The 20814-nt window shown below is 43.1% G+C and overlaps 1 protein-coding gene across 9 annotated transcripts in view; it reads left to right on the top strand.

The window, feature by feature from the left end:
- CARD11 (caspase recruitment domain family member 11) overlaps positions 1–20814 on the top strand; it is a 66673-nt gene that overhangs the window by 17249 nt on the left and 28610 nt on the right. For 6 of the 9 annotated variants that reach the window (XR_010072350.1, XR_010072349.1, XM_063344944.1 and 3 more), the window contains 14 exons: positions 6034–6246; positions 6859–6996; positions 7616–7941; positions 9010–9189; positions 11089–11241; positions 11335–11460; positions 11953–12150; positions 12672–12851; positions 13899–13953; positions 15191–15306; positions 16516–16619; positions 19070–19122; positions 19928–20060; positions 20613–20814. Coding sequence is in view for 7 of the 9 variants with exons in the window: in XM_063344944.1 (XP_063201014.1) it covers positions 6034–6246; positions 6859–6996; positions 7616–7941; positions 9010–9189; positions 11089–11241; positions 11335–11460; positions 11953–12150; positions 12672–12851; positions 13899–13953; positions 15191–15306; positions 16516–16619; positions 19070–19122; positions 19928–20060; positions 20613–20814 (2177 nt within the window). In the remaining 2 variants the exon portion in view is untranslated. The other 3 variants (XM_063344948.1, XM_063344951.1, XM_063344949.1) reach the window with 3 other exon arrangements.

A 20814-nucleotide genomic window follows, 5' to 3' on the forward strand; every position in this document is an offset into this window, starting at 1 on the left:
TACTAAGCAAATCATTGGGTGTACTGACTAACAATACTAATAATTGATCTGTGCTTTTTGTAGGCTTTACCTTTCTTTTTTTCTGAGACAGAGTTTTATATGGATCTGTTCTTAGAAGAGTAAATAAAAGCAAAGGAAGAGATAATTAAAGAAAGTTCCTATGCTATTAATTCTTCTGGCCCTCTTCTGTTAGGACAGGAATATTGATTAGAGACAAATTTACTCTGTTGCTTTCTTTTTTCTTTTTTTTTTTTTTTTTTTTTTTTTTTTTCATGGAGCAGAGATACTGAATAAGACTAACGTGATTGATAGAATTCTTTATTTCTTTTTCTTTCACTTGATTGTTGAGCTAATAGTTATGAAAATGAGGGGAATTTTCTTTCCCTCGTCTGCTTGCAGAAGCAAGATGAATATGATTCCAGAGCTCTTTGAACCAGTTAGCGAGGGGTTTTTTTTTTTTGTTACCTCTGTCTCTCTTGTGTTCAGAAAATGGGAGTAGTATTTATGACTAGGGCCGTCATCTGGCTTCACTGAAGATCTAGCTTTACCTCATTGAAGCCTTGCAAATCTGCTAGTGTTTGGGGGGGTTTTGTACGTTGTGTGTAACAAGAAGATTGACTCAGTGGAATTGAACAGAATACTTCTGTGCGAAAATAATCCTATTTTGTGTTTAAAGCTTCCTGCTCTTTTATTGCTTTGGTATCTCTTATTCTATATTTTTCTTTTATATTTTGTTAAAACTGTGGCATTCAGTAAGCTAGTTGAATCTTTATATAAAGAGGGGATTCTGATACATACAGAATGGTTCTTTCCGCACACAGCCACTGTGCCCTAGGACAGAAATAGGGCCCAGGCCATTCAACAGCGCTGCTGGCTTCAGAAAGTGTCCTAAGGCCTGCAAAACCTGAAGTAATAAAACTGCACTAATAATAAATGTTTTTCTAGGACTTCCCCATCTCAGTGGTCCCAAGTGCCTTGCAGTCACTAGTTAACGAATCCTGCCTTGGCATAAAAACACTTCTTACCAGCCTTGCAAGGGACACTGAGGTACAAAGAATTAATATAAAGTGCAAATTCATAAAGGCAGATGAAGACACTGTCTCCTCTCTTTTGGGAGTCCAGATTTAGGCACCTGCATGGAAAGAAGTTGCGAGTATAAGTAAACAACCTTAATCTTCTTAATCAACGTTTAAGCCGTTTAAGAGTGGTTTTCAGTGCCATAGAACATCCAGCAGTGCAGCCAACGTAATTGGAAACTGCTGGTATTCAGCGTTTCAGAAAGCCAGGAGTGCAAACCGAGCTCTCCTGTCCTTAAGCAAAGGAACATAATTTCCTTATCACACTTTAAACTGTGACTTTCCTCTAAAATTAAAAATAGCGCTAAATCCCTTTTGTGGTTTTGCGGTTCTCTGATATTGGAAACCTGCACGTATCCATACAAGCAGCTTTTGAGAAACCCGCCCTGTTGTTATAGCTTATCATGTGAGGTGCTACGCAGGCTCGAGGGAGAAAGGGTATTGCGCCATGAAATCCAGAGATAGAAAGAGGATGTAATACAATACCGTCAATCTTGAGGGTAATTATATATACACAGTTTTAAAGTGCTAATTTCATCTTTATTTTTGCGTTCAAGTGTGATAATTTATATGTAATGCTTTCCTGGTTTATATACACGTAGTTAGTATTGAACATAACCTTCTGTTCTTATTAACTTACCATTTGTGTGTTGTGGTTCCTCTTTGAACACTGCCAGTCTGTGAACATCTGCGACAAATGCAGAAGTCCAAAACATTAACACAGATCGCCTCTTCCAAAGTAAACTTCCTCCCGCTTCTCAGTGTGCGGACAGTACCCTTTCTTCGCATTTCACAAAGGAGATATCACGAGATCAGAAAACGTAGCTGAAGCCCGCATTTGCAGCCTGCGACATGGCGATTTCGCAGTATCGGCGGGCTGAGAAGAATTCAGAGCAGGGGGATGCAAATAATTAAATGGCCGAAGGGTTAATTTCTGCACCATCATTAAATGAATCGCAAGAAATGGAGCTGTAGATGTGACCTGGTGATGAGCGCTTTGTAGAAGCCCTGGCTCTGAAGCCTGCAGGCTCTATTCCCTTGATCAGTGGAGAGTGTCACGGACATATGAGAGTGTGGAGTCTGAGTGAGAACAGAGAACAGCTTTAACTGCAAGGTGATTTGTTCAGTTGAAAAATATAACAAAAAAACAGCAAACACACGGAAAGATTCATTTGTGTGTAGCAGCCGAGAGAAGGATAGCCCCTGAGAGAGAAAAGGAGATGAGGGGAGTAGAGTGTTTCTTTTAATGTAAAAAGGGATTCTCTCTCTTATTTGTCTGCATCTACGGAGACCTTTGAAATAGATGGGACTAGCTGAGATTACTACTGGATTAAGAACTCCTGCAGTTAAAAGCTCTGGTGTATACTCACTGCTGAAAGGAGCAGCAGGAGAGCAATTTTTTAACTGCGGTGGCGATTCTTATTCCTTTTTGGTTAATGTCTGTTGTAGTGAGTCCAAGTCTGTGACTTCACGCCTGTGATTGGTAACGGACGCCGTAGTATTTCTATGACACATCACAACTTCGGAATGTGTTAGGTTACAACTCAAGAGGTGCTGGAATCAGAAACTGGATAATGGTAATAATGAAGATCAGATGAAATAAGTGATTACACACTTAAAAACCTTTTTAAACCTGTCATTTTTAATTTTACAAGTGAAAACAACTTTTCTGCATTATCATCATGGGAAGGAAGGACAGAAACAGGGAATAAGTCTTTTAAACACCGAGAAAATGCATGTGCTGCTGAAAACCTTTTAAAATTAAAGCCACTGTTACAATACCTTTAATCACAGAGTCACAGAATCTTCATGGTTGGGAAGGACCCTTAAGATCATCGAGTCCAACCAAACAACCTACAATCTCTGCCACTAGAGCATGCCCTGAAGCGCCACTTCTAGATGTTTTTTCTTAAATACCTCTAGGGATGGTGACTCAACCACCTCCCTGGGCATGTTTCCCACTGAGTTCCTATTGGTTTCTAGGCATCTTTTAAATGTCTAGAAAATGCGTGCGCTAGTGAAAATCTTTAAAAAAAAAAAAAAAAAAAAAAAAAGCCACTGACACAATACCTTTATTGGTTTCCCACTGAGTTTCAGTTGCCACATCTGTTTTTTGACCAGCACACCAAAATTTCAGTCACTCACAAGCATTTTATTTCCTAGTCAACATTATATTAAACACTAAATCAAAGAAATAGGTGCTGACTAGGAAAGGTGCTGTGCTAATACCAGCTGCCCGTTGCCGTTGGCTCTGGAATAGCTCCGCTCTCTGGTGGAGCTGTGCCTGGAGGTTACACCCTTAGACCAGCCTGGCCCCAGAAGCACAAGAGAGGTAGGAATAAGCTGTACTAAAAAGAGGGGGGAGGAGGAGAAGGAGAGAGCTTGGCTGCGCTTCTGGTGGGGCATTTCCAGGGTGGAAATCCGAAGAAGAAAGCAAAAGGAAGACTCTGAAATTCCTACGTGTCAGTGAGGGACCACTCCACTAAATGTTCTTTCGAAGGGCTTCCTCCTGATAATAGACGGCGTTTGACAGGAGTTTGCTACCAGAGATCTTTTAAAATTCTTAGCCACTCGTGCAATATACTTATTACTTTCCCATTAAACATTATGTCCCCAAAATAACAGTATGGGTGTATTATGCCCATACACGAGGGACTGTTTGATAAAGGTATTTTTAATGTCAGGTAAAAAAATGTATTCTTGTTGAGAATTACGCTGATGAGTGAACTCTTCTTTGAATCATTTAATGGAGAAATCCCTTACTAATGTCCTGAGGGAACTGCTGACAGTGTGTAATAATTTCTGGTTCAGTGCAGCAGATTACAAGATATCTTGCATTTTATGAAATTCAGGCAAGTGCTTCTTTTGTGCTCTGGGTTCCATCTGTGAGCTTCCTGGTACGCTCCCCGAAATTAAAGGGCCTGCAACCCACCTTTTTCTAGATGCAATCGATAGCTGTGGCTGTAAGATGTCTAAGGTACTGTGTGACCTTCTGCTTTACTGCCTCCTGCTCCCAAAAGTTAAGCTTCTCCAATTATGTAGTTTGTTAAATTCACCTTTGAAGGGAAATACAGTTATTTCCAGAATAAATGGTGGAGAGTAAGGTTCATGAGAATGTATGTCTACTTCAGATGAAGCTATTTCACCTTTAGCATTCCTCCCACTGCTACCTACCTTATATAGCTTTTTCTATTATTTTACCTTCATACTGTTCATTACTGCAGTGTCATCTTTACCACACGTAAATACTGGCATTCAGTAAGAATTTCATCCAGCTTGTGAGGAGTTCATAAGACCAGAGAGATTTCCCCATAACTACAGCCATGCCCCCGTGATTCTGGATGCCGTTGAGCAGCCCTGGTCTTCCTCGCCCTCTGAGGACTCTTGTCCCTCCCGGATCGTTTAATAGCAGCCACCGGAGTAATGAAATCCACGTGCAAGCAGCAGAGAAAATGCTAAATAAGCAGTTCCTAAGATGTGAAGCTGCGAAGAAAAGAATTCTGGGAGAGCTATCGGAGCACAGGAGAAGAACAAACCCCCTGGCAGTACTCCCCTAACCTGTCCAGAGTATGAGGAACCCATCCGATTGTTTTAAATCAAGATATTAAAACCCAGTCTAGGATTTTGGACAATTGGGGAAGGCCTTTGAAAGCATCAAGCAAAGAACAGATGATTTTGTCGGACTGTTCTGCATTTCATTATGACAGAACACTGACAAACGCATTATTTAGCAGATTAGCACTTTTGGTTTTAGTTTCCAAAATGAGGAGTTAATAGCCCCCGCCTATCCAGATTAATAACTGGTTTTGCCCAGTGATGTTCACTGTAACATTCACTGCAGTTCCTAAAGCTGGAAGCTGAGGAAATTATAACACAATGGAGAGAACTCTTCTGGTCCAAGAAAAACAACATGTTGCTTTTGAGGTCTTTAGTTACTGATTACCAGCAAAGTGTCATAAAGCACAGCTCTCACCTCGTGTGACCTAAGAACTGCACGTTCTTATAGCACGGTCTCTGATGGGGTAAAATGACTTGAAATAGAAGCTTGTCTTCCTTGTGTCACCCGGACCACAAGATCTTGACAAAGCTAGAATGCAAAAATTAGACTTGTTTCAAAGGCTAACATTTATTACAAAATTAAGAAGGAAAGATTTTTACAAAGTTTCTTTACCCTTAACTTTGGTACGAGTTTTCTGAGCTCGTTGTCGCCTGCCTTGTAACCTTCTCTAATGAGCTGGTTACAAATGAGGCGTCAGCAGGAAATTGCTTAGCAAGCACTCAGAAATCATGTGATAACGTTTGCATGAGCCAAGAACGTTTCCAGACTTCAGCCACACAATGCCCGCGCTTAGCCACTCACGCGGAGAAAGGCAGGGTCTGAACGCACAGGTACTTGTGTTGGTGCCCGCAGACCACTCGGCGCGTACCGAACTGCCTGCTTATGAGTTAATTGTTCTTGTGCTGCAGTCGTGTACGTGTGTCGGCTCATCGCAGGTAGGCAGGCCAAAACGCAGGTTCAAATCAGTACAGCCGGGAGGGACACAGGCGGTGAGAAGGCGAGCCCTAGCTGCCTGCAGCAAGGATTTGTCTGTGCTCGGAGCTCTGCGTGTTCGTAGCCTTTCTTGCATCGCGCCGTGTCCTCTATCCTCGCTTCTCATATCAAGAGGGATTCTCTGACTTGTAGAGACCTTCATGGAGTTAGCTGAGCCGCAGATTCATCACTGGAGAGCAATATGCAATAGTTCATAGACCGACGATAGCACTTCTCTGAACTGTCACTTTCCAGATGAGCGGTGGACAGGCTGCGCTTCAGTCCAAATGATTTCGATATAGGGCACATTCAGCATTCGTCAGAAGTGATTCTGAACTCATCCTATGTGACGTGGAAGCACAAAAGAGTAACAGCATAGAAACTGTCCTGTTTGATGTTCATTTGCCAATTGTTTCTCTCGTTAAGGAGGAGAGCCAGAGATGGATGACTGCCTGGAGACACTGAAAGATGAGGAGGAAGCTTTGTGGGAGAACGTAGAATGCAACCGGCACATGCTGAGCCGCTACATCAATCCAGCCAAGCTGACCCCGTACTTACGGCAGTGCAAAGTAATCGATGAGCAAGATGAGGATGAGGTGCTTAACTCACTTATGCTGCCCTCCAAAATTAACCGAGCAGGTAATTATTTTGTGAATGGCTACCTCTGCATCCCTAGCTCAACAGTATTATTTTGCCAAGTCTGGATGGGGCCCGTATCAAGTTACAGATTATCAAATGGAAACCCTATGTCTTATCTACAGGAGATATAATATAAAGGGGGGGATCTGCTGCTGCTGTTTTGATAACAAAGACTCTTTCCAGTGCTGCGCAGACTGGAGCTCATGGGGTTCCTATTCCCATCAAAGCCGTGGTAAATATTTCGGTTAACACAAGCAGCAGCCGCTGCCGTTCCAAGAGCAGGTTTTCAGCTGTCTTGCCGTGCTTCATGGTTTGTCACCGAAGGGTCTGCCATCCTCGCGTTTCAGTACTGCCTGGTGCAGGCTGCACTGAATAACGTGTCTTTTGAAATTTCTGTCCCAGAGACCAATTTGCCCGCGCTCCTCCAGAATAACGACCAGCGCAAACTTAAAGAATACGCGGCGTGACTTGATGAGTTCGGCTGAACTCAGTTAATCAGCCAGACTTTCCACAGCGCATTGCTGTGGCAGAGACGAACCTTAAGCGGATTTGACTTCAGGGATACTGTACTTGCTGACGTGTCACCTCTCTCTCTCTGGTCTCTGTACTTAGGCCGACTGCTGGACATCCTCCACACCAAGGGCCAAAGGGGCTATGTAGTTTTCTTAGAGAGCCTAGAGTTTTACTACCCTGAGCTCTACAAACTGGTGACAGGGAAAGAACCTACGCGGAGATTTTCCACTATTGTTGGTGAGTAGAATCAATCCCAAAGGAATAAGGACTATCTTGAAGACTGGGTTTGATTTTTTTCAGGCAAGAAATGGAAATAAAAGCTAATCTTGTAGTAGCATTCTGCAGTTCTTCAGTCCCTTTCAATGCAAAATGTGCTGGCAACAGGTAATGTATAAAGAAAAGGAACATCTCAGTTGTCTGAATGAAGCTGAAGAGCTTCAAATTGAATTACAAGAAATCTCAAGAGAAGAAATGTTGGAACAGTGGACTAAATTACACTGATGACCTACACATGTGCAGCAAATCTGAAGCATTCAGATTAATTTTTCTTGTACAGATTCATTTTCTAAAGTTTGTGCTATTTCGACAGACCTGTCAGCTCAGCTGAAGTAAGACAAATGTAAAGGCTTCATATTCTATCCCCACAAGCTATATGCATGCGTATTTTGATTCTGGTAATTGTGTGCTGTGTAATATTTGCACTGTTGCCAGTTAGATATACAAATGTGTATGTATTTGTGCGTATTCTGCACCTCTGTACATATTCTGGGACATTTGTTTCTTACTCCGTTCTGCTGATCCTACTTAGTAGAAAGTTACTTTATTAGACGTTGATGAGCTGTTCAAACATTTTCAGTGGAGGAGGGACACGAAGGCCTTACCCATTTCCTAATGAATGAGATCATTAAGCTTCAGCAGCAAGTAAAGACAAAAGATGTGCAGCGCTGTGAACTCTTGGCTAAGTCTCGCCAGTTGGAGGATGAGCGAAAGCAGCTAAAATTGAACAAGATAGAGCTGCTGACCTTCCAGGAGAGATACAACAAGATGAAGGAGGAGAGGAACAACTACAATGATGAGCTGGTCAAGGTGAAAGATGAGAACTACAATCTGGCCATGAGATATGCCCAGCTGAGTGACGAGAAGAGCATGGCTGTGATAAGGAGCCGAGACCTCCAGTTAGAGGTGAGATAAATGCTCTGTGCTGCTTTAATCAGGAGCAGCAATGGAGGATGGCCAGTGGCATTTGGCTAAATGAGACCTTCTCTGACAGTAGGAAGGTGTAGAGCTCTCATTTGCTTTGCTTATTAGAGGCATCGCTGTACAGAAATTCCAACTACAGTGATGTATATTAATGGCAGATAATTTAGATACTTGGACTAACAGAACATAACATACTTAAAACCAAAATTTTAAAACCATAATTGTTTGCTAAAAACATAATTTTAGCTTTTCAGGCTCAATAATAACTTGGGGCAGTTATCCAGGTTTGCACTACAGCTGCTGGTGGTTTATTCAGAAAGTCTCACACAGAGCATTGGAACAGCTTGAGGCCATTTAGGAAATACAGAGAAATGCTTCAAGTGCCATAAAATTCACGCTTGTGTGTGTCTGTCGCAGATGATACGGAGTAAACAACTAGCCGTAGTGGATCTGGACAGTGAGATCCCCGGGCATCCCCTGGCCTTCATCCCCACGCATCTCTCTGATCTCCGGGATATTCCCCCGCTTTCAAATCTTTCCTCCAGCCACGATCATCACCACCTTCTTCCCAGGACCCCTTCTGTCCCAAACCACTTTTTGGGAACCCCTCTTTCCTATACAGAGCTCAAAGCCCCTGTTTTTCCCAATCCAAACACTCTATGTGCAAAAGCACAGCGTGTGGTCAGCCTCCTAAGTGTTAGTTCTGTTTCACATCTCTTTATTTATTGCAGGACTGAGGATGTGCCACTGGATTTTTCGGCCAGATTTTACCAAAATGTACAACCAGCCCATACCAGTTGTAACTAGCAAATAGTAGGCTTCTGCTTGAGAGTTCAATGCTTCAATTGCAGACATTCAACACACACGCTCGTGCACCCAGTCATCTGCTGCATGTCAGCATTCACTGTTTAAGCTATTTTTTCCACCTATAACAGTACGTTTTCACCTGGAAGTGAGAGTGTTTTCAGAAGCAGTAAATATCAGAACTAGGAATGATTTCTTTCCTTTCCTTCCCTCTTTCTCCTTTTCACTGCTCCCCGGCTGCTTTAGATTGACCAGCTGAAGCATCGCTTGAACAAGGTGGAGGAGGAATGCAAGCTGGAGAGGAACCAGTCTCTGAAGCTGAAAAATGATATCGAAAACCGACCCAAAAAAGAACAGGTTCTGGAGCTGGAGCGGGAAAATGAGATGATGAAGACTAAAATCCAAGAGTTACAGTCCATCATTCAGGTATAAAAGCAGATTGCTACATTTAAAATTCCAGCCACTTCAGCTTACCCCTCCTGCTTACTCAGATGATGGATTCATCAGGCTTTGACCACTTCTTGACTCCAGGCACCCCCGCTCTCTCCTCCCAGACTGTCTCACATGCCCACATCTCCTCACAGCTTCCCTTTGGGATCCAAGCGTCTGGAGGAGGCCGTCAGAGTGGGACAGAGAAGCAGCGGGTGGTGACAGCTCCCACGTGTTTTCAGTAACGGATGGGGAGTTGAGTATATGACAGGGACACTGGTAATTATGGACAAGAGGAGGTGGCATGGTCTCTGCCCAACACATACTCCTGTTATAATGCTAGGAAGCGTTGGGTGAAACCTCTACCTGCAAAGCTACAATAAGCACAAGTGCAAAATTTGGAAAACAGGTTGGTTATATAGCTCCCAGCTGTCTGTAGTACTCCTTGTACGAACACATGTGCGAGGAGGAGTTCTACAACGAAAAAAAAGAAAGTCATCTAATAAATCAAGCCGTACATGCGAGATGGGCTCCTTCAAGGCGCAGAGTGCAGCCGTTTAATTGCAGAGCATTCAGCTCTGTGTTTTAGCCCTGCTGTGGTTCTTTGTAGCAGTCTGTCGCTACAAAGCTGTGTTAAATAGCCAGCCCAGGAGTTTCTGAAGGCGGTTCTGGGTAGCCTATTGTCATATCTGTGCCAAAAGGTCTTAATGAAGCAGCGGGTAATAAAGGTTTCTGTACTTGGGTGGTCACCAGTGACCGGAATGCCCTGTAGAACCCTGCTGTAACTTGCACAGGGATCTTAACTAACCTTTGTTTGGGCAGACAGGGGAAAAAGGATGATACGCAGCAAATTCAGCACTGTGTTACTCTGTGAAGAGCGTAGCCAAATATTGGGATACATGCGAGAGTGCTGGAGAAGGCTTGTGGCGTTTCAAAATGACAGTTAAAAAGTTATCAATAGAATGCTCTTCAGAGGCGGCTGTAGTCTCTGGCAGCGCCTAACGATTCTGAGTTCTAATACAAATCCGACTCAAAGCTTGAAAAACGGTGTGGTATAGAAGGTTCTGGGAGTTCTGGCCCATCTCTTCTGTTAATTGAAGTGGTCTTCCAGCACCTAAAGAAACAGAGAAAGAATCAGGAAATAGCTAAAGATAGGATTGAAATTTTCCTAAGAGAAAGTATAAATAAACAAAAGGCAGTTTGTTTTGGAAATACTTAGGTATACTTAGAAATATTAGGTAACCAAAATGTCACCGAAATCTTCAACTTAGTCTAGGCATTTTAAAGATAAATAGGCATATTACTTGCTTGCATTTTATGCCTTTTTCATCTTCCATTTATGGTTAATTTTTTATGTGTTGGAACCTGCTCTGGTAATCTTGTTAATTTTAAATCTGAAAGAAAAAATATTGCTGGACACTATAGGAGATGAAGGAGCGGTACAAGCTACTCCAGGCACGTTTAATATTCTCTGAGCACAGCCCTGCAAAGCCTGTGCATGCTTTCAAAATTCCCCTGAATGTTTTCTTAGGCCCTGCTCTTTGGCAAAGGGTGATTTTTGTGCTCAGCAAGAGCTGATTAATAGAGAAGAGTTCTGAATGCAGGGCTTGGAGTGAAGAATTGTCACTGCATCCAAAATGGATCGAATTATAGCCAGTACAATAAAACAGTAAAACAATTCTTTCATCAGACTATTCTGACGGCAGGGCAGCCTTTATTCGTCTTTTCTGACACTATTTTAAAATATGAACAAATGTCCGTCTCTTCTCCTGCTTTCCCATTGCGATACCACGTTCATTTTCTATTCCTCTTGTTTGTTACTGCCTTTGTTACTTGTCGCCCTGCAATACTATTTTCGCTTTCCCTGGCCTGTCTCTTAAAAATATCTTTCCTCAGGCTGACAAGCGGAGTTTGCCAGATTCGGACAAAGCCATTTTGGATATCCTGGAACATGACCGTAAGGAGGCACTAGAAGATCGTCATGAATTGGTCAACAAGATCTTTAATCTCCAAGAGGAGATTCGTCATGTGGAGGACTTGAGAGACAAGGTGAGAAATGGAAGGATGGAAAGACGGAATATCTCAGGCTAGTGCCCAAAAGACCTCTGAGAGCAGTGGTGGTTAACAGTGTGTCATTTCCAGTATCTCGAAGAGAAAGAAGATTTGGAGTTAAAGTGTTCAACACTAGGAAAAGACTGTGAGATGTACAAGCACCGTATGAACACTGTGATGATACAGCTAGAAGAGGTGGAAAAGGAGCGAGACCAGGTATCTAACAGTTAACGTGGGGAAAATCAGTAGCAAAAGCCTGTATCTCATATGTGTCACTTTGGGGAATTGTGGGTAATTGGACCCAAAGTACCATTAAAAAATAAACAGTTACAAGAAATTGCTACTTGTTGGAATTTGCATTACAGTAATTAAACATAGGATAATATTGGGTTGTTTCCACGGCGTAGCATCTGGCAGGCAGAACCAAGATCTTAACAACAGCTACTGCAGGCTTTATGTTAGTGTCAAGTCATCCGGGTTGCACTCTGGAGCATTTTGCCACCAACCAAGAAGGAGCTGGAAATGAACCACCCTCATCATCATCATTTTTAATGGTACTACTGTGGCACATCCTGCTCCTAACTGCTGTGTTAATTGGTGAACGGTTACCAGTTCTGAAGTCCCCGTTCCAAACACCTTACGAACAGAACCAGCAGGAGAAGGTGTCTGGTGCCCAGGTGCAAAACGGGTTTCTTCTCTCTGCTGCAGGCATTCCGCTCACGTGATGAGGCTCAGACACAGTATTCACATTGTCTGATTGAAAAGGATAAATACAGGAAGCAGATTCGAGAGCTGGAGGAGAGAAACGACGAACTCCGAATTGAGGTGGTTCGGAAAGAAGCTTGCATTGTCAACCTAGAGTGCAAGCTCCGACGGCTCTCTAAGGACAATAACTTTCACGACCAGGTAGGGCCGAGGAAGACAGACATGAGTTCTTTTTTTAAGACTCGATCTTAAAAACATTTTGGTGTGGAATGGAGAGGGGACTCTTCTAATTCCCTCTGTGAATTAGCTGAAAAAAATAATCTCCTTCTGTTAAATGTCAATGCTGTGAGTTATTGAGTGAGAACTAGGAGTTCTTCAGTACAGTGGGGTTCACGTTGTCTGTCTCGTGCACGTAGCTTCTCAAAGGCTGGCACTCCACAGCTTGATTTTTAAAGGGAAGGGAAGAAAATTAAGAAAGGCAACGGATTTCTGCACCAGGATAGAAACCACAAATAATTATTTTGAGGAATGTGCCCCAGTGCACAGAAATCCCCACAAACGTCGGTCTAAGTTACTGATGTGGGTCTGGAGCCACATTCTCTGTGAGCAGAATTCTGACTCATTGGAGTCACAGCAAGTTCAATCAGATTGCTCTAAAGGGAGGTCATGAGGAGTTGTAGCAAACTGGTCTCAGAAGTAAAGTGTTTCCTTCTGATCTTTAGAGTTTACCACGGAATCTACCCATTACCATTATCTCCCAGACCTTTGGGACTCCTGGCCCAAAAGCCAATGGTCAGGAAGCAGATGACTCCTCCACTTCTGAAGAGTCCCCAGAAGATAACAAATTCTTCTTGCCTGATCAAGCCCGACTCAAGAGAAGAGTGAATCTAAAGGGAATCCAGGTGTGTCTTAATATGAGGCTGGAATGATACAGTACAGGGAAACATAACACATGCTGCAGTCACGCCTCTGGAAGTGCTGTGCTATAAAGATAAGAACAGATTTGTATATGATAGCGAGACGTCAGGTTTTGCCCCGTGGTGATTTGCATCTTGAGGAGCAGATATAATCAGGCTTCTTAGGCCATTTTTTGCCCCTTCTTCCCATTTTATGTATTCTCCTTGCTTCTGCTGTTCATTCACATTCTTGGAGCGTTGTCAATAAATTGATTCTTTGCCTCCTTAACAGTAGTGAAAAAAAAAAAATGACATAACGCCCGAAGTCCAGCACGCAAGTTAACTGAAGGTGGAAAGTGAAGCATCGGTGGAAAAGCTCGCATCAGCTGGAAGGAATAATAAAAAGAAATGGACACAATCTAGAGCAAAATTAACTGCCTAATTTAGAATTAAATTATGGCAATTTCCTTTCACTTAAGAGTAAGGGATAGCATGAGTTAGGGCCATGATTTCCCCAACTAGCTGCATTCACACAGCTATTATCTGATGCTATATTCATGAATTGTAAAAAAAAAAAAAAAAAAAAAAAAAAAATACAATCTAACATTTGGGGTTTGAGCTTCTTTTTCCTTTCATCTGCATTAGAATTCTCCCTGCCCTTCATAACCTTTCTGTGCTCTGACTGTCATTATTACTTATGGCACTAGAGCTGCATTTTTCACATTGCATGCTCCAAAAGGATGCCTGTTGTATTAACAGCTGCCTGAAACCAGTCCCAAGGCACCCACTTCACCTTTTGTCTCTTTGTTCCCTCAGCAGAAGCTGGAAATTGCGATGTATTTCGGCCAGACTTCTAAAAGGAGTTAGGTTGCTAATTCTCGTTCACTGCAGTGGCATTTAGATACCTAAATGTCTTCTAAATTTTGGGTCCTGTGGTTTAAAGGAGGGCAAATATATTGCAGCATAATGGTGAAAAAAGGGGTGAAAATATCTGGTTTGCAGCATGTGGCAAATATTCTGCGTTTGTGTTGATTTTTGTCCTTTTTCTTTCAGATAAATCCGAGAGCTAAATCCCCTGTCAGCATGAACAAACCATCAGAGTTTCAAGGTCAGAAAGAGCACCCATGTCCTTATTCCTTCTCTGTTGCTTTGTCTCGTTCACTTCATCTCTTTAAGTTGTTTTAATGACTATGCCAACTGGGGAAATTCTTAACTAAGTCCAAGCCAGTAAAATAGACAGTTTCTCTCACAGTGAACAATGTCGTAATTTAAAGTAGTCAAGTGTTGTACCTGAATGCCCTCTCCATCCAGAGATGCCTCCACGGACACGCAATATTTCATCCTGCAGCCTACCTGAATTTTCTGTTTACTCAATTTTCCTTTTAGTTCACAGAATTTTTGAAGTCATCAGTGTAATACCTGTACTAAAACCCTTTATACTATTTTCTTTTCGCTGTTGGGAAAAAGCTGAAAAGACTAGTGATCACCTAAAGAGTTCCTTGGTCCTTCAGCAAAAAGGAATTAATTTTAAATCTAAAGCACTGCAAAGGTTGGGGGAAGGGGGTTGACCTACCCATCAGCCAGCTGCCGAGTCACCCAATTAGTTGCTGTATTCTCATGTTCGAGCTGCTCCTAATTCCTCTTATTTGTGTAACGTTCTCGAACCAAGCACCATCTTAGGCAGCACTTCCTTTATTTGTCATGCACGGCAGCAATGCTCACTCTTGTACTAAATATGGTGGGAAACATGGTTCCTGCCGCGAGACGTTACGCCCCATATTTAATGGTATTGGGTAACGTGCAACACTGGTACCAATCGGAGGCGCTGGGGAAGGGAAAGAGCCCACAAAGACATTCACGCTGTGCTGCCTGGGGCTGCTGAGGCATCTCAAGCTTCTTGGTCCCTGTTGTAACTTTTTTTTTTTCTTGTAAAAAGAGTGGAATTCAGTGAGCCAGCCTCATTGCGGGCTACCAGATTCAGGTGGTGGAGTTGAAACATAAATTAATAAAACAATCCTTCTTTAATTTGACAAATAGTATTCATAGATCTAATAAAAAGGTACAGGACAGAGTTGAAAGAAAAAGTTGTCAAGAGGCTGTCCGGAGTGGCATGCATTCCGTGCTGTGTCGGGAAGTGGCCGGGGAAGGAGAGGGATCCGGGGCTGCCGGGAATGGAGCGCGTCCTGCAGCCTCTGCCCAGCGCAGGGTGGGGGGAAACGAGATAACCTGACGTGGGACAATAATCCTAAGGGTTGTTGCAAGTCTGTGAAAGGCTCTGTATTGAAAGTGATCTGACAAAATTTTCCCCTGGTGTCTGTATTTTTCTCTGTCATCCGTGAGCGCAGCAGTCAGAGCACAGGAGGAAGACGGGGCTGATGCCAGCAATGGCCGCACAGACACGAGTTCCTCTAATTCTGTTTCCGTCAGTAACTCCATCAGCAGCTGTGAAGTCAGCAAAATTGTAAGGAGCCTTCAGGTGCCCCTCGCCTGTCTATGACCGTCTCTCCTAATGTGGTTCGGAGCTTTCGCCACCCGGCATTAGCACTTCACTAGCATCCCAGCTGTGATCGCATCCAAGGCCCTTGTCAGAGGCTCCCGTAATCCTTTTACCAGCATTTCGTTAGAACCATTTTATTAGCCTTTTTCAAAATCACAGAATTGGTTTGTGTTTATTTAAAGATATTTCAAAGGTACTTATGACCTCTCGCTGTCTCCTTATGCCATTTCACGTTTACCGTTAGAAGGAAGAGATTTTCTTTAAAAGCTGCTTTGTAATTTATTTAAGAAAATGCTCAGGTTGTTTGTGAGTTCTCTAATGCTTTTCCTGTCTATAAGTAACAGCACGTGAAAAAAAGGGGTGCAGATCACAGTTGGAAACTTCTACATACCATAGGCAAACCATTTCTTCCCTGCTTGCTGTGTTCCCGTAATCTCCCAAGGAAGATATTCCATTATACATATGTGAGCACTGACACAGCAGGACGAGCAGACAGAGAGAGTGCTCTCGCAGAGTGTTAATAACAAAGAACAAAACGTCTTTCTAGAACACCGTGAAAAACGCTGCCCCCAGGAAATTAAAACTATATCCAAGAATAGCCAGGAAAGAACTCCCTGCCACTCGTAATAAGCTTAGCTGGGTTAGGAATATTCTTTGGAATATCTGTTGGATATTTAGATGACTTTTCACAGTCTTCCCCATAGTACAGTTCAGAATTTAGTTTCCAGTATATTGAATTAATAACTGAACGTATGGAGATCTGTATTTTTCTTCTTCGTTCCTACTAATTATATATATAAGCATGCATACATTCCGCTTTTCATCCTCTTGCTCCTGTATGTCAGCTGTGCAACACAGACTCCACACATCAAGGGTAAAGTTAAAAATTCTTTGGTAAATCAGCCAGTCGTGTGGTCACAGAAAAAGGTACTGTGCCAGCACACAAGCTGTGCGTGTTGCTAAAATACTGGAATATATGAATGTGAATGCTCTGGTACGTAGCATTCTGCGTGTCTAGGAGCGATTTTCCTTACTGTTGTGTGTGCTTCACGGTGCAGAGTACCACTGGCAAGCTAGCAGGCTAACGCTTCTCTGAGTTAGAAATGATAGCACATTTAAGACACATAACCTTTCTGTCGCCTTTTTTTTTTTTTTTTAAAAAAAAAAAAAAAGCAAACCCTGAGAAATCGCAACGACAGTATCATGTCTACCACTCCCGAGCCTCCAGGGAACGATTCAATAGTCCGACGTTGCAAAGAGGACGCCCCTCATTGCAGGTAGGTAGCCACGCTGGCGAAATATGCCCGGAACTTGTAGTCGCAAGGAGGAGGCAAGCAGGGCCTTAGACGTCCTTGTGTCTGTCTCTAGATAGAGAGCTTCGATTAGGCAGCAGGACGGACTTTCTAAATTTCTCAGGGCTGCAGTCCTTCACCCCTAATTTTGTCCAAAACACTCAGGAGTGTCTGATAGTTCAGCTGGGGTGAATGACACCGTGGTACCGCTGCAGCACTGATTTATTTAATGTACATAATACAAAACAGTACTGAAATGACGAGGCACCTACGTTATCGGGGAATGTGCTCTACCTTGGTAGGCTGATATGGCTTCTCTTTTTGCTTTTCAGCTCCCCACTACCTGTGTCTGTGTCCCTGTCCTTTCCCCGTCTCTCAAAGCCCCTCTTTCTCCTCTGTAAGCTGCCAAAATAGAGCCGAGACGCTGGAATGTCGGTGAAGAACGTGAAGGAGAAGTGGAGGAGGGAAGTGGGTTTTGTCGGGCTCAGGGCTCTGTGTCTCAGCACGGCGATGAGGGGAGAGAGACCATTGTCCTCTGCTTCACCTCCTGCTGCAGCTTCCACTCTGCTGGGTCACGGCCCTGGGGACTTCCCCTGCGAGGGAAATCGGGGCGGCTGGGGAATGGGAAGCAGAGAGCCCCTGCTTGCCTCACCCTCCCTTTTCTAAAAGGTTTCTAGCAATGCAATACTTGGACATTCTGTTTTGGTGTCAATAGCATCAGTGTTTGCATCCGGAATATCAGAAGATACAAATACGTTCCCTAAAGGTCCCAAGGGGAAGGAGAAAAGAACAAAGACCAGGCAAAGCAATACATGTGGAAGCTTTAGATCTTCATTAGATGCATTTTTTTAGATCTAATCTTTATTAGAACTTTATTTAGATTTTTTTTTAATGCTTTTCAAAGCAAACCCATTTCTCCAGACTGCTGCTTTTGCCTTTCTTTCTCTATGTAAAGCTTTGCAAGACGGCTTTCCATTGAGGGCATCCTCAGCTAGTTCTCCCACATAATTTTTGAGGCTGCTGAGGATTTAGGCAGAGTTTATTCTGGTCTCCCTTAGGTTCTCCTATATTGTCCTCCAAGCTCCTTTTTGAAGTGTCTTGTTTTAATTCAAGATGGAGAAAAAGGGTTGTTTTGTTAATGATTTGAACGTTTACCTGGAGCAAGGTCTGAATGCGGCCTTACTTTATTGAGCTAATAATCACTGACGTCAAGTATCTCAAGAGCATGCCCAAAAGTTCACTGTAGTGTATAACTTTATAATTAGCCTGCGAAGGTTTTTTAACTTGTTTGTGAACATAATCCAAAATAATTGCTATTTGCATGCCAAGTTGCAGGTTTCACAGTTCATCTGGTCTTGATTTGTGTGGAAAAAAAGTGAGATCATAATTTAATATGTACAAGAAGGTGTGTTATTTCCCTGCTTATGCATGATGTAAAAATAGCTGATTCTCCCCCGACTGGCTGCAAAAATTCACCCTTCACCTGAAGTCAAATATGAGGAATATCAGCTCCACAGGAGACCTACAAATCATTCTGAACGGGGAAAACAACCCGCTGCTATTTAAACAGCTTTGCGACCAAAGGACATGCTTTAATGAAGTCCTTCTAGTGAAGCAGACAGATCACTCACTTGGCCAGACATCCCCAATATCCCTTTAAAACCAAAATTCTGGTGAATTTTAACTGTTTGTTTTTAAGGCCAACCAATCTAGCCACCCTTAGCAGGAAGGATTGTGTCAGTGGGAGCTGGGCTGGGACCAGAGCTGCGGCGTAGGAGTTTCTGTGCATAAAGCTTGGTACACCTTGCCGTTCTGTTACCGTGGGTATCTGACTAACCATCCAAGGTACCATTAAGCTGTTATAAAGTGCTTCAAGTACTCTAAATCAAGCAGGTAAATTACTCCTTTACTGCTGCACCTCAGTCGCTTCCCTTGCATTCACTCTGTCCGTCGGTGAGCTTCTGACACTTTTGATCTATCACGGAAAAAACCCATCCTGCAGTGCATATACGGCAGATGCTATGCAACCATTCGTCTCGGTGCTGAAGCAGGTGTGGTGTAAGTCACACATAGGAGACCATCAGTCAGTAGCTTCCCTTTGTCTTCAGCAAAATCTTCGTTCCCTCAGTGCTGTTAACAACCCTTCCTTCTGAATCTTCTTGCTGCTTCACGTGCTTCCCATATTGGCTGACACGTACTGTCTTCCTGCCATTTTCCTACACCTTCCCTTGGCCCACAAGTACGGTACTTGCTTAATTTTTTGCAGCTGCACCACTGCCTGATGCGACACCCCCAATATCTTTCTTTTTCACACAAAAAGTTCCTCCTTCAGAGCTTAATGAAGTCTGCTGAAGTTGGAAATCTGCTAAAAGCTGGAAAGTGAACATGTCACACTCTCTCTCTTCCATTATCTCATGCTTTGTTTTTAATTCCAGCCTGGTTGAAGAGGACAATGACAGCTTTGGATATGATGCTCTGGAGCTAGATGGTAAGCGAGAGGATATCATGGATGTAGTTTAACTATGAGATCTATGTGATTAACTCGCCAGCTGCAGATACTGCCAAGTAATCGACTCCTGGTCTAAATAAGATGGGACACAGACTTAGGAAAAATCAAGTCAGCTCATCATAACAAGAAAACAAAGGGGCAACTAGTGGTGAGAATAAGCAAGTAGTTATTCCTGAAGAACTACGCAGGAGAAGGATGGGACGCAATGAGTAGATGGAGGGTCCTTGGCTGAGGTTTGCAGGTTGATAAGAAGACCTCTAGCCTTTAAATAAGGAAAACATCAAATTGAGAGTGGAAAGAGTAAAGCAGAAACAGACTCTTCTCAGTGCTACCCAATGAAAGGAGAAGAGACAATGGGCACAAACTAAAGAACAAGCAATTCCATTTAAACAGGGGAGAAAAAAAAAAGCTTTTTAACTGTAAGGGTGGTCAACACTGGAACAGGATTGTCCAAAGAAGCTGACAAGTCTCCATCCTTGGAGATGTTCTGGACCCAACTGGACAAGTCCTGAGCAATCTCCTCTAGCTGACCCTGCTTTGAGCAGGGGGTTTGACTAGACAATCTCCAGAGGTCCCTTCCAACTTGCTGTTCTGTCAGAGTGACGAGGTTGGTCCAGTAAGCAAGACTGGCATTCCTTGCCATGGCCTGTGGACATGAATCATGCCTCTGCATCAGGAATTTCGTCCTTCAGCTTCGGCTGGGATCCATCAAACATCCATTTTCCCCTTTTCCCTCTTCATCACTCTATCTAGGACTCATTTGCATTCTTGTTACTCTTTTCAGATGACAGTCATGAGAGGCAATCACACGGAGCTCCTTCGGTGCACTCTTCCTCTTCTTCTCATCAGTCGGAAGGCCTGGATGCCTATGAGCTTGAGCACGTCAGCTCCATATTTAGAAAGTTCTCTCTGGAAAGGTATTTGAGATGCCAGTTTACCTACTTTAGACAGAGACTGAGGGGAAGGGCTACTATAGTAGACATCCTCCGTTTATCTATTAGTTGCTGAAGATATAATGGCAGGAATATGATGTCACAAGCTGCTATTTGACACAAATATCTCGTGATGCTGTGCTAAATCTTTACTTCTTTATGTTGGCAGCAGTGTAACATGTTATTTTGGAACCCTTTCATAACTTGTAAACCAAGAAAGGTCATCCTAAAATTCAAAAACTTCCAGGTAGACAAAATGTTCTAGAGGCTTAGATTTATCCTTGTGATCTTGTTATCTTGCTGCCACAGGTTGCTGGGTGAGGTGCTATTATTCACCTGAGTTATTCAGTCACGTCAGAGCAGTTGAAGCTATCCAGATGCTCTTCTCCAGAACTTATGCAGTAATGAGAAAGATTTCTTTTTGAGTCCTTAGATCCTAGTGCGTGATTCACTAAATGTTTGTTTAAATATCTCTCATTTAACTATGGTTAAAAGCTGAGATCACTGCCTAACTGTTACTTCTTTTCATGAACACAGACCTTTTCGTCCCTCTGTCACGTCCGTTGATCGCATTAGAAACTCCTGCCATACTGTCCAGCGCGTAACACTGAATGGAGAGAGTCTCAAGTCAGAAATCACCCTGGTTGGGGGCAATGACAAAGGGAGCTTTATTAGCTCTGTCAAGGCAGGATCACTGGCAGAGAAAGCAGGCCTTCGGGAGGGACACCAAGTCCTAATG

The sequence above is a fragment of the Chroicocephalus ridibundus genome, chromosome 8 (assembly GCF_963924245.1).
Source record: "Chroicocephalus ridibundus chromosome 8, bChrRid1.1, whole genome shotgun sequence".
Lineage (NCBI taxonomy): Eukaryota > Metazoa > Chordata > Aves > Charadriiformes > Laridae > Chroicocephalus > Chroicocephalus ridibundus.